General features: G+C 35.4%; 1 protein-coding gene across 1 annotated transcript in view; it reads left to right on the top strand.

The window, feature by feature from the left end:
* The window catches only part of LOC111159926 (ring finger protein 17), a 162,528-nt gene that overhangs the window by 65,764 nt on the left and 80,128 nt on the right, over positions 1–16,636 (top strand). Inside the window, exons 16-19 of the mRNA XM_022522609.1 lie at positions 2,199–2,352; positions 5,194–5,309; positions 6,271–6,391; positions 9,293–9,413. Of these exons, the coding sequence (XP_022378317.1) occupies positions 2,199–2,352; positions 5,194–5,309; positions 6,271–6,391; positions 9,293–9,413 (512 nt within the window). The remainder of the gene's footprint in view (positions 1–2,198; positions 2,353–5,193; positions 5,310–6,270; positions 6,392–9,292; positions 9,414–16,636) is intronic.

Here is a 16,636-nt window from a genome sequence, read left to right as displayed (position 1 = left end):
TTAGAAAAGAGGAAATCTTCATTTTTTGCTATTTGATATAGATTTTAAAATATTTTTTAGAAAAGAGGAAATCTTCATTTTTTGCTATTTGATATAGATTTTAAAATATATTTTAACCTAAAGAATTGGTATTTGGAGAGATAAACAGACATTTATCCTTGGTATTTTGAGTTTTTTTTTTTTTTTTTTTTTTTTAGTGGGGGAACTATGTTTTAGATACTTTAGGAACTTTAAGAACTTAAATAACAAAATAGCCTTATTAATAAGAGAAATCTCTAGTTTACTCAATGTAGTCATTTTATAAACCCTACTGAAATTACTGATTTAAAGAATGATCAATTCACTTTAAAATCATGAGATGGAAGGTTGATGGGAAACTGAACTTTCATATAATGCCAAAGTATTATTAAATGAATTACATAACTGTACAATAGAGGGATCAGAATCATCACCCCAGTCTGTAGGTGAATCTTAGCATGTTATTACTGAGTCAGTAATGTTTTATCTTTTGGTATATTGCAACCTACATATACTTAAGATGTATTCTGGCCAAAAAAGGCTTGAATCCACCAAACCTATAGATAGAACTTCTGGCTTTGGATTTCAGGAGACAGACCTCACTTAATAGAGGAACAAGCTAAATAATAGTATGAGGATGTAACCACATAAATCCAGAAGATGGAGCATTCTACAGAAAAATAGCAGGCTTTCTTCCACAAGACATAGTCATTAAAAGAAAAAAAAAAAGGGCTACACTAGATTCTAAAATATTTATTGAGATACTAAATATAATGTGTAGTCTTGAATTTGATACTGGTTTGGGTCATTTAAGGATATCTAAACATGGCCAAAAAGTACTAATGGGAATACTTAAACAGAAAAGTGAGAATTGATGGAAAATGCAAATTATCACACTGTAATCAAATTGCACACTGTAAGATAACATCTCACTTTTGTTTTTAAAAATATGGAAAGTTTGTGTGTGTATAAGAAAGGAGTCTGGGGGCACCTGGGTGGCTCAGTGGGTTAAAGCCTCTGCCTTAGGCTCAGGTCATGATCTCAGGGTTCTGGGATCGAGCCCCACATGGGGCTCTCTGCTCAGCAGGGAGCCTGCTTCCCTTCCTCTCTCTCTGCCTGCCTCTCTGCCTACTTGTGATCTCTATCTGTCAAATAAATAAATAAAATCTTTAAAAAAAAAAAAAAAAGGTAGGACCTCAAAAAAAAAAAAAAAGTAGGACCTCCTTTAAAAAACAAAGAAAGGAGACTGGAACAACAAATGTTGGCAAAGATGTAGAGGAAGGGGAACCCTCTTAGACTGTTGGTGGGAATGCAAGCTGGTGCAGCCACTCTGGAAAACAGTATGGAGGTTCCTCAAGAAGTTGAAAATAGAGCTACCCTATGACCCAGCAATTGCCCTACTGGGTATTTACTCCAATTTACTTATAGCTATAGTGAAAAGAAGGGGCACATGCACCCCAATGTTCATAGCAGCAATCCACAGTAGCCAAACTGTGGAAGGAGATGAGGTGTTCTTCAACAGATGAATGGATAAAGATGATGTGGTTCATATATATATAATGGACTATTACTCAGCCTTTAGAAAGGACAAATACCTACCATTTGCATCAACATGGATGGAAGTGGGGGATACTGTGCTAAGTGAAATAAGTCAAGCGGAGAAAGACCATTATCGTATGGTTTCACTCGTGACATATAAGAAATAGCATATATGTTATATATATAAGAGGATCATGGGGAGGGGAGGGAAAACGGAATGGGAAGAAATCAGGGAGACAAACTATGAGAGACTCTTAACTATAGGATACAAACTGAGGGATGTGAAAAGGTAGGAGGGTAGCGAGGTAGGATAACTGGGTGATGGGCATTAAGGAGGGCATGTGATGGGATGAGCACTAATGATGTACTATATGTTGGCTAATGGAATTTAAATTTTTAAAAAAGGATCTAGAAGGATATACACTTAAGATATCTGAAGAAATGTGATTTTTTAAAAAATTTTGTTATGTCCATATTTGCTAATTTTATATACTGCTTCTGTAATAAAATATTACAAATATAAATTACATAACAATTGATTTGTCTGATCCCAATAATTTTATAAGCAGTACTTATAATACATGCTATATTTAAATTTTATTTCTTTGAAACTATAGTGTTTTAATCCTTTTATTTCTTAGATAGAGAGCCTGGATTTTTTATTTTTACTAAAAACAATTGAGGAATTTTATAAAAGTGAAGATGGAGAAAATCTGGAAATTCTCTGTCCAGTTCAAGGTCAAGCCTGTGTAGCTAAATTTGAAGATGGAGTTTGGTACCGAGCAAAAGTTACTGGTAGGAAATTGCACACTATTTCTACAGGGAAATGTTGTGCTTAAAAACTGAAACCATTTGAGTTGGTACAAATTAAATCATAGAAGTGGTATTATTTGATCTTACCCATTTTGCTCAGTTATCTTTAAAAAGCTATTGGTACCCCTGGGGCTAATAATACATTATATGTTAATTTTTTAAAAAAGAAATAAAATGGGAAAAAAAAAAACTAGTGGTAATGTTGGGAGGTGACTGACTCTCTAAGTCCTTAGATTTTTATTTGACTAGCCCTTAATTTATTTTTTTGTTGTTATTTTCTAATGTCTGCCTTATTTAAAAAGTTAAATGGTGCTAAACAACTTAGACTGTACTCCTCAAAGGCAAATATTTTAGGGTTGCCTGGCTGGCTCAGTTGGAAGAGCATGGAACTCTTAATCTCAGGGTTGTGAGTTTGAGCCTCATATGGGATGTAGAGATTACTTAAAAAATACTTTAAATTCTTTCAACTGTTTCTTTTGGTATTTATTTGTGGTATTACTTCTAAATGTGTAATACTTTGTTGATATTTTACTCTCAGAAAGTGTCTATTCTTATTAAGGCAGGTAGCAGTTTTAGATTTCTTTTAGCTCTTTTATCCCCTCCCCACCCCGTCACCATAGTTTATCACAATTTTAGTTAATCCATATTCTGCATAAATATTTTCACTAAGTCATAAAAAATAATTTATTTTTATTTCAAGTTAATGCATCAATTTTTCACTTTATTAAGATTTATGGCTACATTTTCCTAATTATTAAAAACAATTTTCCACATGTTTGACTTTTCAGGTAATGTTAGTTGGTTTTTGTTTTTTGTTTTTTCTAGTGGTGAAAACATCTTTCTTTTTTTTTTTTTTTTTTTTTTTTAAGATTTTATTTATCTGACAGAGCGGGATCACAAGTAGGCAGAGAGGCAGGCAGAGAGAGAGGAGGGAAGCAGGCTCCCTGCTGAGCAGAGAGGCTGATGTGGGACTGGATCCCAGGACTCTGAGACCATGACCTGAGCCAAAGGCAGAGGCTTAACCCACTGAGCCACCGAGGCGCCCCATGAAAACACCTTTCTATCTTCTCCAGTTGGACTGCTAGTCCTCTAAGCTTATTACACTTTTGTTATTCAGAGAATTTATTTCATTTTGCAATATACTTTTTTTTTTCTCCCTGTATTGGATCCCTTGTTTTGTGGATCCCATGTTTACTTCTTCAGTTTATTCCCCTGTTTTTTGGGGAGCATCTTCTAATTGTTTCCTCAGAATAAATGGAAGTAAGTTTTGACACCTTTCAGGGATGCTTGGGTGGCTTAGTGGATTAGGCAGCTGCCTTATGCTAAGGTCATGATCCTCAGGGTCCTGGGATCCAGTTACACACATCGGGCTCCCTGCTGGGTGAGGAGTCTGCTTCTCCTTCTGCCTCTGCCTCCCACTCCCCCTGCTTGTGCTCTCTCTCTCTCTCAAATAAATAAATAAAATCTTTTAAAAAAATTTTTTTGAGGCCTTTCATGTCTCCTGACTCTCTCTCATACTGATTGATAATTTGGGTAAAAAAAAAAAAAAAAATGTTCTTTAACTTTTTTCTCCTGTGTTCTTTTTATCTCTTGTCTTTAAATTTTATCTCCTGTCTTATCTCCTGTTCTTTCAATTTTATCTCCTGTTTGTTTTGTCTAAAACTAGATCTCCATTCAGAGACTTGAGGAATAATAAGAATCTAATGGCACTAGTACAGTTAAGAATATCCTTCTAGTGTGAGAATTCCGGAAGTGTGGAGGGATTCCCTCATCTTATTATTATACTTATAATAACATGTGTCTTCTCAGTTACTGCAGATACCAGTTACCACAGGGCCTAAGTTGTTTGAAGTGTCCTCTTGAATACCAGTGTTGTTCCATATGTTTCCATTTCTGCTAAGGAGCAGAGAATGCCTGTATTTTTTCAATTTTTGAAATTATGTATACGGTACTACTCCTTAAATTTGAAAATGGTGGCAACCAGTTTAATAGAATTATACATAGGTATGATAAGAGAGGCTAAAGTCAGCCATATATTTTGAGTGTTTTCAAAAAGGTCAATGTGATAGGTTTTCATTCAGACTTCTGTATGTTTGAACATTTTAGGGGATTCATTGGTATCCTGTAAAATATAGAGACTAGATTGACACAGAGGTCTGTGTTTGCTTATTGTTCACAATATTCCCCAAAATAATTTTTTTAAATTTCAGTTAGGTATCATCATATGAATGAATCTTTAGTTTGATTATTAAATCTTTTGCTTTAGTCACCTTTGTTGACTAACAGTAAACATTTAGTAAGTCCATGCTTACTATGGTGCTTTGCAAATTATTTTAAATAGATGAATCCTCAAAAAAAATAAGTCTTACGAGATTGGATTCTACTGGTATGCCCATTTTACGAATGAGATAGTGAGGCTTGGAGAGAAAAAGGAACTTGCTCAGACTAATATTTTAGAAAGAGTGATTAGCTTGCTTAGAGTCACATGGAATTTGACTGGATTCTAATCCAGTCAGTCTTAATGCCTAGTTTTAACTTTTAGGCCACAACACCTAGCATTTGATAGCTGTGTTGTTATCCTGGTTTTGATTGTCCTCTGGATATCTTAAAATTGTTAATATCTCAAGTCTGAATGACTGTGCATTATGGTTGATATTTTTTTAGGTCCACATATTAGAAATTGTTTTATGTTTTAAAAAGTATTAGGTTTATATGTTGATCATAAAAGTATTCTAACATAGTTGACTGTCCTGTCTAAATTTTGCTAGATAATTCTCTGTTTTCTTTCCAAGTTTATGATTTCTAATTTAATAATTTTTGAAGGATTGCCTGGACATCGTGAAGTTGAAGTTAAATATGTGGACTTTGGCAATACTGCAAAAATAACACTTAAAGAAATGCGTAAAATAAAAGATGAGTTTCTAAATCCCCCAGAGAAGGTAATCTACTTATTGTGAGTCATAGGGTCAGAATATTAACACAATTGTGCCAGTATTTTTAGAAATCATTTTTATCTTAGAAATGCTCTGTTAACTAACATTTTTGTCTGTAAATAATTTGATACATGGGATATAGAAAAGAGTTGCTGTCATTACTGTAATTTCCTATATAGCAGCCATAAGTTGTTAAGATGTATGTATATCTTAGCAAATAAGCATTAATTATAAATGTATATCTGTATGTATGTTTGTGTCTTCATAGGTTTTTACTGGTCTCCAGATCTCAATGTTATTTTGAAAACCTGTATAATGTGGTAGGAAGGTGATAGATTTTGTGCGAAAATCTCATCATAGAAGTATTTTTACTGCAATTCCATTTATGTTTAAGTATATATAACATGTCCAAGAGAAAGAGAAGTCTGGAAAAATAAGTAAAAAATTATCTTTCTCTTGGAATCTTATTCCTCAGAGATAAAGAAGGTTAATGGGGCTTATTTTCTAACTCACTTTACACTTAGGCATTTGAATTATTGTTAAGCAATATTTTTCATTTTAAAAATGGGTAAACTAGGGAAAACTTGAAAATATAAATAAAAGGACTCATTCAGAACTATTGAATGTTTTTATAAATACAATTCTAATTCTAAGATGTGTCTTCTATTTAGCAATTATAGGATTAGAAAAATAGTCCTATAACCTGCTTTTCTCATTTAACAGTATATAATGAGTATCTGTAATTTTTTCAGTAGATGCTTGTTATATTGGTGTCTGAATGTGCAATAATTCTACCAAATGATCTGTTGACTCTAGTTATTGCCATTTATAAAATATTTTATAGATACCTTTTGCACATTTATTTTCAGGTTATATATTCAGAGTTTTTTGTACACATATAAAATTTTAATTCTAAAATAACTAGAAATTTCACCTTTTCTTAATGGTGCAATTTTGTTTGACACAGGCAATTAAATGTAAGCTGGCCTATATTGAACCATGTGTAAAGACAATGCAGTGGTCCAAAAAAGCTAAGGAAAAATTTGAAGAGAAGACTCAAGATAAATTTATGACATGTTCAGTCATCAGTAAGCTATTCCATTTTTATTTGTTGCTATGTAATTATATATAATTTTAAATAAGGATAACATAATACATTTGCTTGATCTTAGCTAAATTCAGTGTGTCATCAATGAGACTAGTAAGAGAGAACATTTATTGAGAATTAGGTATAGTGGATATAGTTGCAGGCTGTAGAGTATAAAATCAGTACAAGGCAAAAATTAGCATTAAAGATCAAGTTATGCTAGGGGTGCCTGGATGGCTCACTTGGTGGAGTGTGGGACTCTTGATCTTTGAGTTGTAGGTTCAAGCCCCACACTGGGTGTAGAGATTACTTAAAAATAAAATCTTAAAAAAAAAAATCAGTCATCCTAGATATGGCCTCTTGAATGCCCTAAAGCCAGGAATTAGCTTCTCTTATTTCGTTTACATTTCTGCGGTGGTTCTTTCCTGATTTTGGCATGATGAATGTTAAAAGTTTAATGTGCAGGAAAGTGAGGGGGAGGTGGGACATAATTGTTAAATAGTTTTCATATGTTTTTTTTTTTTTTTTCATTTCATTTTACTTAAGTGAATTCAACTGTAGCCTCTCCCCATATTTAAAAAAAAGTCATTTCTTTTTTGGACTAGTTTGGGCCTAAGATACAGGCTGACCACTAGCTTACAATTTTGTAACCCAGCATGTTCTGAAAATGAAAAGTTGACTAGCAAAACCTGATCTGAAGTGACATGAAGATTTATATAGTCTTTATCTCCTTTATAGTGAATATTCATATATTCCATTTCAGGATAGTAATGTGTTTGTAGGCTGCTGCCTTGGAATCTTGCTGGGGGTATTATAAAATAGGCAGTATATATTTTATGTAATTTTTCTCAATTTGAAGTTCTGAAACCTGTCTGGCCCCAAGGGGTTTGGATGCAGGGGTTGGGGAGTGGTGGGAGTCTGTTATTTTTCTGGCATAGTTGGTCTTAATAAGTGCTAGTACAGGACACACAAGATTACTATATCTGTTTATTCACTTTTGTCATACTACCATTAAATGAACCCAATCACCAGAAGAGGGTTAGCCTCTGTTACAATAAGGAGACTAAAGCTTAGCGATCAGCAGTTCAAAGTTACATAACTGGGAACTGATGATATATCAGTGATAATTTATCCACATTGTTGATATGAGAAATTGTTCTGAAGAATTGGTTTGTTTAAAGAAGAATGTGGTTACAGATTAAGGTTACATCCTTAGTCAATAACATTTTTATATCTGGCTTCTCTGATGTGAGCAGTAAATTAAGGGCTTCTTAGTCCTTGAGTAATCTCCACTGATTTTTGATTCCTTCTTTTTCTTACTCATTTAATTACTTGTTATATCAATAACATCCAAACACTAGTCATAACATAGTTATTATGCTAGATAATTTATTTGAACAGGGTCTTCTGGCACTCCTTAAATCTAAAAGATCTTACCCCATTAACCTGCACAATGATGAGATTGACAGTTAAAGACATTAATAATAGATGATAAGGGGAGCATTGTTACCTTATAAAGCAAGGAATATTTAAATTTTTTAAAAAGATTTTATTTATTTATTTATTTGACAGAGAGAGAGAAAGAGAGAGCACGCACAAGCAGGGGGAGCAGCAGGCAGAGGGAGAAGGGAGAAGCAGAGCGGGGGGAGTCTGACGTAGGACTCAAACCCAGGACCCTGGGATCATGACCTGAGCCGAAGGCAGCTGCTCAACCAACTGAGCCACCCAGGCACCCTGGGATATTTAAATTTTAATTAGCAGAGCAGGGAAGTTGGTAAAGGTGCAGAACATACAGAAAGTTGGCCCTGTTGCAATAAAGAACTCTATGTATGGGAAATATGAAGACAAAGAACTAATGGGACCACAAGACATAGAAAGTAAGAAGATGAAAATTAATTGAGGCTCAGCATTGCTTAGCCTTTTATTTTTAGATGATATATCTGGTCCATTGAAAAGTAGTCAGGAATCATTTTAGGCTCTTGAGAAAGGTTACCTAATATGTATTTTTATGACTAGATAATAAAGTATGCTGTGGTAACACTTTGTGTTATTTGGAATCATCATTTTTTTTTTTTGAATCATCATTCTGACCGGCAGCTACCAGCTACTATTGTGTAGAAGGTGTAAGCATAACCTGTATTGAAGTGTGTATTCAGTGTATACTTTAGTACACTGAAGTATGTGTTTCCTAAAGAAATTACTCTATTGTTTATTCAAATACATATTAGGCAGGTTCTCTGTGCTATATACCATAAGTAAGTAAACAGGCATATGAGATGTAAACTTTATCCATAGTTAAACTCCCAGTTTAGTTTAAGAAATAGATCTAAATAGATCTACGTATTTAAGTAACCATTATGTATTCTAAAAGAAATTAAAAATTAGATTGTTTGTCCTAAAAACATGGGAAAAAATCCAGATTTCAATCTCTAATTGAGGATTCTAGGTTTTTTTTTCTCGTTGTAAACTTTGTGCCATTCTTTTAAAAGCTGTAAACCTTCACGGATAATCTCTAGCCTGAATTTCATTCTTTTGTACTCTGGAACTTGGGCGAACTCAGTAAAATAGTTTAAAAACACATCAGAACATTTCTTCAATGAATATATATCAATTTATATTTTTCTGAATTTAAAAGCTTTAAACTGCTTTTGATCTGTTGTAGAACAGTACACAATCTAAAATGAAAATTTTATTAATTTGCATATGCTGCACATAACATGGACGATTGTTTTGTTTGCAAAATGCTGCTTTTACCCCTATTGAGACACTTTGGTATTATTCGTCAAAAAACCCACATGTATGCAAAATGTAATTGTTTATAGCTTTTTTAAAAAATTGCTTCATTTAGTATGTTTTGCAACATATTTATTTCTTTCCCCAAACTCATCTTAACGTTTTACAGAAATTCTGGAAGATAATGTGCTCTTGGTTGAGCTTTTTGATTCTCTTGGTGCTCCTGGAATGACTCCTACTAGTATAAATGACCAGCTAGTCAAAGAGGGACTAGCATCTTACGAAGTAGGGTAAGTAGACCTGTAAATGTTTGTTAGTTCGTACATAACATTTTATTCACAAGAAGGAAAACTGGCATACCTTTCCCTTTAGGATATCTGCTTAGGCTGTAGCTTTGGGAGGTTTCCCCCATTCTTGAAAAATAGTAGGAAAAATAATTGGAGTCATTAGTCTAATGGGGAGTAGAGTGGCTTTTCCCTAAGGGACTCTGAAACCAAGAGAATGGCTTATAGGGATTGAAGTACTTTTAAGAAAAAGAGAATGCATCTTATTTCTAGGTGGAACATCTGCTTTGGCAGCCCTTTGTGCCTATTTGAAAAGATAATTAGGAAGAGAAATGGCAGGATAGGGTAGTTAGTGGTAGAGTTAGCCCACATTCCCACTTGGAGAAATGTACATTCTTCCTAGGTTCAAGGGGATACTTTGAACAAGATCCAGATTTGAGCCATTGTGCCTAGTACAGACCAGTGGTTGAGCAGCCCTGAAGCAAAAAGACAGAGATTAGTGAGGAGGGGTGGTAGGGTTAGGAGTTAGGAGGGTTAGGAGTCAAGACAAAACAATTATTTCCCAATACAGACTTGTGCAGTAGGGTGGCCCCTGAAGGGTCTTCTGAAGAAGTCCCACATATCACTCTCAAGAAAGCAAATATTTGATAACACCCACACATAATGTCTGTTGGGGTAAGCCAGAGAAGCAGAAACCTGCAATAATGTGCTTAGTATGTAGTCTTGCCTTCCTTCCCTGCCCTAACACTGGGGTATTGGAAGCTGGAGTGGGCCTGCCCTTTTTCCACTGTAAGCCCTAAGTAAGGGGAGAGAAAGAAATGAGAGGAAGTTTTTAAATGTATTGGACTGAGCAGCATCTGAGTGGCTCAGTTGGTTAAGCATCTGACTTGATTTCAGCTCAGGCTGTGATCTCAGGATTGTGAGATAGAGCCCCTCTTGGGCTCTGTGCTGGGCATGGAGCCTGCTTAAGATACTCTCTCCTACTTCCCCCACCCTGCCCTCTCTCGCTTCCTCTCAAAAAAATTATTATTTCTCTTTTATAAAAAAAGTCAGGGTTATTGAGGTGAAACATACAATAAAATTCACCTTTTGCATATACAGTCATATAACCATTATCACACTCAAAATACGGAATATTTCTATCATGATAAAAAGTTCCTTGTGCACCTTTGTAGTTCTTTCTCTTCCTCCACACCCAAACCTTGGCAATTACTAATCTAATCTGTTTCTATAATTTTTATTTTCCATAACTTCTTATAAATGGAGTCATAGTGTATTTGCCTTCTTTGTCTAGCATCTTTCATTTAGCTTAATGCTTCTGAGACTCATCCATGTTGTTGCATGTATCAGTTTTTATTGCTCACTATTATTCTGTTGTCTGGATGTACCACAATATTAAACATTTCCTAATTGATGAACATTTGGGCTGTTTCCAGTTTGACAGATTTTATGAAAAAGGTGTTGCAAACATTTGCATACATGTCTTTGTATGTAGACATATTTATGTATTTTCTCTTGAATAAATACCCAGGAGTGAGATTGCTGCTGATAAGGTAAGTGGGTTTTTGTTCTTTATTTAATCTAGTGTCCCGGCCACATTATTGCCTTGATAATTTTGGCATAAATCTCAGACATCATATAACTTCATCCATCTAATATTTTGGTATGTATATTTAAAAGAAGAAGAGTTTTTTTTAAGTTGTGGGTTTTTTTTTTAACTTTATAAGAAACTGCCACACATTTTCTAAATTGGCTCTACCATCTTACATTTCCACCAACAATTTGTGAGTTCTATTGTTCTCTGTCTTTGCCAGTGCTTGATTTTATCACTTTGTGTTCACATCAGCCCTTCTAATAGAAATATAGTGGTTTTTCATAGTGGTGTTAATTTTAGCTTAATGATATTAAAGATCTTTTCATATTCTTATTTACCATCTGTGTCTCTTCTTTGGTGAAGTTTTCAAAAGTTCTGTGCTTTTGTGCTTTTTGCTTACTATTTTTGAAATGTGAAAGAAGTTAATATATTCCAGATATAAGTTCTTCATCAAGACATTTGCTTTGCAAATATGGCAGATTTTTTTTCCAATCTGTGACTTCTTAACAGTGTCTTTCAACAAGTAGAAGTTTCTGGTTTTAAAGTCCACTTTGACAGTTTTTTTCTTTCATAATTCAGGTACTTTGTGCTGTAATTAAGAAATCTTTACCTAACTCAAGGTCATAAAGATTTTCTCCTATGTTTTCTTTCAAAGTTTTATAGTTTTAGGTTTCATATTTTTTTAGTTTTGTTAAATAGAATTTATGTTTTGGGTTCTCAACACTGAGTAGAAAGCACAGGGATTTCCCACATATTCCTGGCTCCCCCCAGCAGGCACAGCCTCCCTCACTGTAAACCACCAAAATGGTACATTTGTTAACATCAGTGAAACTACATTGACATATCATAATCATCCAAAGTCCATAATTTACATTCTGTGGGTTTTGACTAAATGTATGATGACACGAATCCACCATTATGATATCAGAGTATTTTCACTGTCCTAAAAATCCCTTGTGTTTAGTCTATTCATCCTTCCCTCCCTTGAATCCCTCGGAACTACTGATATTTTTTACTGTCTCCATAGTTTTGCCTTTTCCGGAATATCATATAATTGGAGTCCTCCAGCATATAGCCTTTTCAGATTGGCATATTTCACTTAAGAGTGTGCATTTAAGCTTCCTCCTTATCTTTTCGTGTCTTAATAACTTTTTTCCTTCTAGCTCATTGTCTGGATGTACAACAGTTTGTCTATCCGTTCACCTACTAAAGGACATCTTGGTTGCGATCAGGTTTGATAATTATGAATAAAGCTACTATAAATATCGACATTCAGGTTTTTGTGTAGACATGTTTTCACCTCCTTTGGGCAAATACCAAGGAGTGTGATTGCTGGGTTGTATGGTAAGAAGTGTTTAGCTGTGAAAGAAAATGCCAAACTGTCTTCTAAAGCAACTGTACCATTTTGCATTCACACAAGCAATGAGTGAGGGATTCCTGTTGCCCCACATCCTCATTAGCACTTGGTGTTGCCAGCATTCCAGATTTTGGTCCTTCAATTGTATGTGTAGTGGTAGGATCTTTTTTCGTTTTTATTTGTGATTTTATGATGACATGTGATGTGGAGCATCTTTTCACATGTTTATTTGCTATCTTTATATTTTCTTTGGGGAGGTTCCTCTTAATGTTCTGGGGCCATTTTTTAGGTGAGTTGCTTTCTTATTGTTGAATTTTAAGTGTTCTTTTTATATTTTGAATAACAGTACTTTATGTATGATATGTGTCTTTTGCAAATATTTTCTCCAAGTGTGTGGCTTTTTTTTTCATCCTCTTGATAGTGTCTTTCACAGAACAGATGTTTATAATTTCAGTGAAATTCAACTTCTAAATACTTTGTCTCATGAGTCATGGAATAAAGCTATTTTTAAATTTTAATTTTTTTCCCTTTGTCTTAAGCAGCTTTGGAGAATAAGGCATTTATTAGATAAATATTCCAAAATATCACTACTTTCAAGAGCATCAGAGGAGCACACCAAGCACCCATCCACTCACTTTGATATGCCACTGTTGTAGGGGAGAACTAAAGCTAAAACAAAACTCTATTCCACAGTAAGCAAAATAGATTCTAGAAGAAAGAGCTCTTTGTGACGGTGTAGCAGCTTTCTGCAAGAGCAGTGTTCTATAAAATACACAGGGAACTTTACTAGCTTTTAAAATAAAATTTCCCTGTCTTTTGCACCTCTCCATATATATAAATTTAAATATTAGGGGAGAATTTTCTAGTTACAAATCATAAATTTAGGCAATATTGAAGTCATGTATGATACAACTCTGCCTTAACCCCAAAAAAAGCGAGATAAATAGTTAACTAGAAGAGAAGAAGCATTTCATGATGTGTACTAATATCAAATCACCACAGTGTACACTTTAAATATCTTACAATTTTGTATGTCAGTTATATACCCCAGCAAAGCTGAAATTTTTTTTTTAATTCGCCATCTAGTGGTGAAGTATGGTCAACATGCAGTAGAAGATAACATTCATGTGTTAAACTGTGAGCATGCCCTGAATATTTTATCAGTGTTAATATCTTTCCATGGATATATAACCCATATAATCCACCTGCTAGCCAAAAGTTAAAGGTACAGTTCTTGGCCATAGAAACTTGTGTTTCTTTTGAATGACTCTTTTGGCCAGTCTGGATCACTTAAGCTAGGCATGGTAATGTTGACTGAATTCAGAAGTTTTCTATTGCTGCACTTGTGTTTTAATTAAAATCATGAAGTATTTTCTTTTTTTTTTTTTAAGATTTTATTTATTTGACAGAGAGAGATCACAAGTGGGCAGAGAGGCAGGCAGAGAGAGAGAGAGAGAGAGAGAGAGAGAGGGGGAGGAAGCAGGCTCCCTGCAGAGCAGAGAGCCTGATGTGGGACTCGATCCCAGGACCCTGAGATCATGACCTGAGCTGAAGGCAGAGGCTTAAGCACTGAGCCACCCAGGTGCCCCCATGAAGTATTTTCTTACCTCCCATTTAACCAAACCTTTTTTTTTTATTAATTTTATTTTTTTTAACATATAATATATTTTTATCCCCAGGGGTACAGGTCTGTGAATCGCCAGGTTTACACACTTCACAGCACTCATCATAGCACATACCCTCCCTAATGTCCATAACCTCACCCCCCTTCTCCCAACCCCCCTCCCCCCAGCAACCCTCAGTTTGTTTTGTGAGATTAAGAGTCACTTATGATATGTCTCCCTCCCAATCCCATCTTGTTTCATTTATTCTTCTCCTACCCCCTTAACCCCCCATGTTGCCTCTCCACTTCCTCATATCAGGGAGATCATATGATAGTTGTCTTTCTCCGACTGACTTATTTCGCTAAGCATGATACCCTCTAGTTCCATCCACATCATCGCAAATGGCAAGATTTCATTTCTTTTGATGGCTGCATAGTATTCCATTGTGTATATATACCACATCTTCTTTATCCATTCGTCTGTTGATGGACATCTAGGTTCTTTCCATAGTTTGGCTATTGTAGACATTGCTGCTATAAACATTCGGGTGCACGTGCCCCTTCGGATCACTACGTTTGTATCTTCAGGGTAAATACCCAGCAGTGCAATTGCTGGGTCATAGGGTAGTTGTATTTTCAACATTTTGAGGAACCTCCATGCTGTTTTCCAGAGTGGTTGCACCAGCTTGCATTCCCACCAACAGTGTAGGAGGGTTCCCCTTTCTCCGCATCCTCGCCAGCATCTGTCATTTCCTGACTTGTTAATTTTAGCCATTCTGACTGGTGTGAGGTGATATCTCATTGTGGTTTTGATTTGTATTTCCCTGATGCCGAGTGATGTGGAGCACTTTTTCATGTGTCTGTTGGCCATCTGGATGTCTTCTTTGCAGAAATGTCTGTTCATGTCCTCTGCCCATTTCTTGATTGGATTATTTGTTCTTTGGGTGTTGAGTTTGCTAAGTTCTTTATAGATTTTGGACACTAGCCCTTTATGTGATATGTCGCTTGCAAATATCTTCTCCCATTCTGTCAGTTGTCTTTTGGTTTTGTTAACGGTTTCCTTTGCTGTGCAAAGGCTTTTGATCTTGATGAAGTCCCGATAGTTCATTTTTGCCCTTGCTTCCCCTGCCTTTGGTGATGTTCCTAGGAAGTAGTCGCTGCGGCTGAGGTCGAAGAGGTTGCTGCCTGTGTTCTCCTCAAGGATTTTGATGGATTTCTTTCTCACATTGAGGTCCTTCGTCCATTTTGAGTCTATTTTCGTGTGTGGTGTAAGGAAAAGGTCCAGTTTCATTTTTCTGCATGTGGCTGTCCAATTTTCCCAACACTATTTATTGAAGAGGCTGTCTTTTTTCCATTGGACATTCTTTCCTGCTTTGTCGAAGATTAGTTGACCATAGAGTTGAGGGTCTATTTCTGGGCTCTCTATTCTGTTCCATTGATCTATGTGTCTGTTTTTGTGCCAGTACCATACTGTCTGAATGATGATAGCTTTGTCATAGAGCTTGAAGTCCAGAATTGTGATGCCACCAACTTTGGCTTTCTTTTTCAACATTCCTCTGGCTATTCGAGGTCTTTTCTGGTTCCATATAAATTTTAGGATTATTTGTTCCATTTCTTTGAAAAAAAGGGATAGTACTTTGATAGGAATTGCATTAAATGTGTAGATTGCTTTAGGTAGCATAGACATTTTCACAATATTTATTCTTCCAATCCAGGAACATGGAACATTTTTCCTTTTTTTTGTGTCTTCCTCAATTTCTTTCATGAGTACTTTATAGTTTTCTGAGTATAGATTCTTTGCCTCTTTGGTTAGGTTTATTCCTAAGTATCTTATGGTTTTGAGTGCAATTGTAAATGGGATTGACTCCTTAATTTCTCTTTCTTCTGTCTTGTTGTTGGTGTATAGAAATGCAACTGATTTCTGTGCATTGATTTTATATCCTGACACTTTACTGAATTCCTGTACAAGTTGTAGCAGTTTTGGAGTGGAGTCTTTTGGGTTTTCCACATATAGTATCATACCATCTGCAAAGAGTGACGGTTTGACTTCTTCTTTGCCGATTTGGATGCCTTTAATTTCCTTTTGTTGTCTGATTGCTGAGGCTAGGACTTCTAGTACTATGTTGAATAGCAGTGGTGATAACGGACATCCCTGCCGTGTTCCTGACCTCAGCGGAAAAGCTCTCAGTTTTTCTCCATTGAGAATGATATTTGCGGTGGGTTTTTCATAGATGGCTTTGATAATATTGAGGTATGTGCCCTCTATCCCTACACTTTGAAGAGTTTTGATCAGGAAGGGATGCTGTACTTTGTCAAATGCTTTTTCAGCATCTATGGAGAGTATCATATGGTTCTTGTTCTTTCTTTTATTAATGTGTTGTATCACATTGATTGATTTGCGGATGTTGAACCAACCTTGCAGCCCTGGAATAAATCCCACTTGGTCGTGGTGAATAATCCTTTTAATGTACTGTTGAATCCTATTGGCTAGTATTTTGGTGAGAATTTTTGCGTCTCTGTTCATCAAGGATATTGGTCTGTAGTTCTCTTTTTTGATGGGATCCTTGTCTGGTTTTGGGATCAAGGTGATGCTGGCCTCATAAAATGAGTTTGGAAGTTTTCCTTCCATTTCTATTTTTTGGAACAGTTTCAGGAGAATAGGAATTAGTTCTTCT

This window comes from Enhydra lutris, unplaced genomic scaffold (assembly GCF_002288905.1).
Source record: "Enhydra lutris kenyoni isolate GAN:26980312 unplaced genomic scaffold, ASM228890v2 scaffoldscaffold71, whole genome shotgun sequence".
Taxonomy (NCBI): domain Eukaryota; kingdom Metazoa; phylum Chordata; class Mammalia; order Carnivora; family Mustelidae; genus Enhydra; species Enhydra lutris.
Note: the sequence above shows the minus strand (reverse complement) of the source record. Positions and strands in the feature narration are given on the sequence as shown.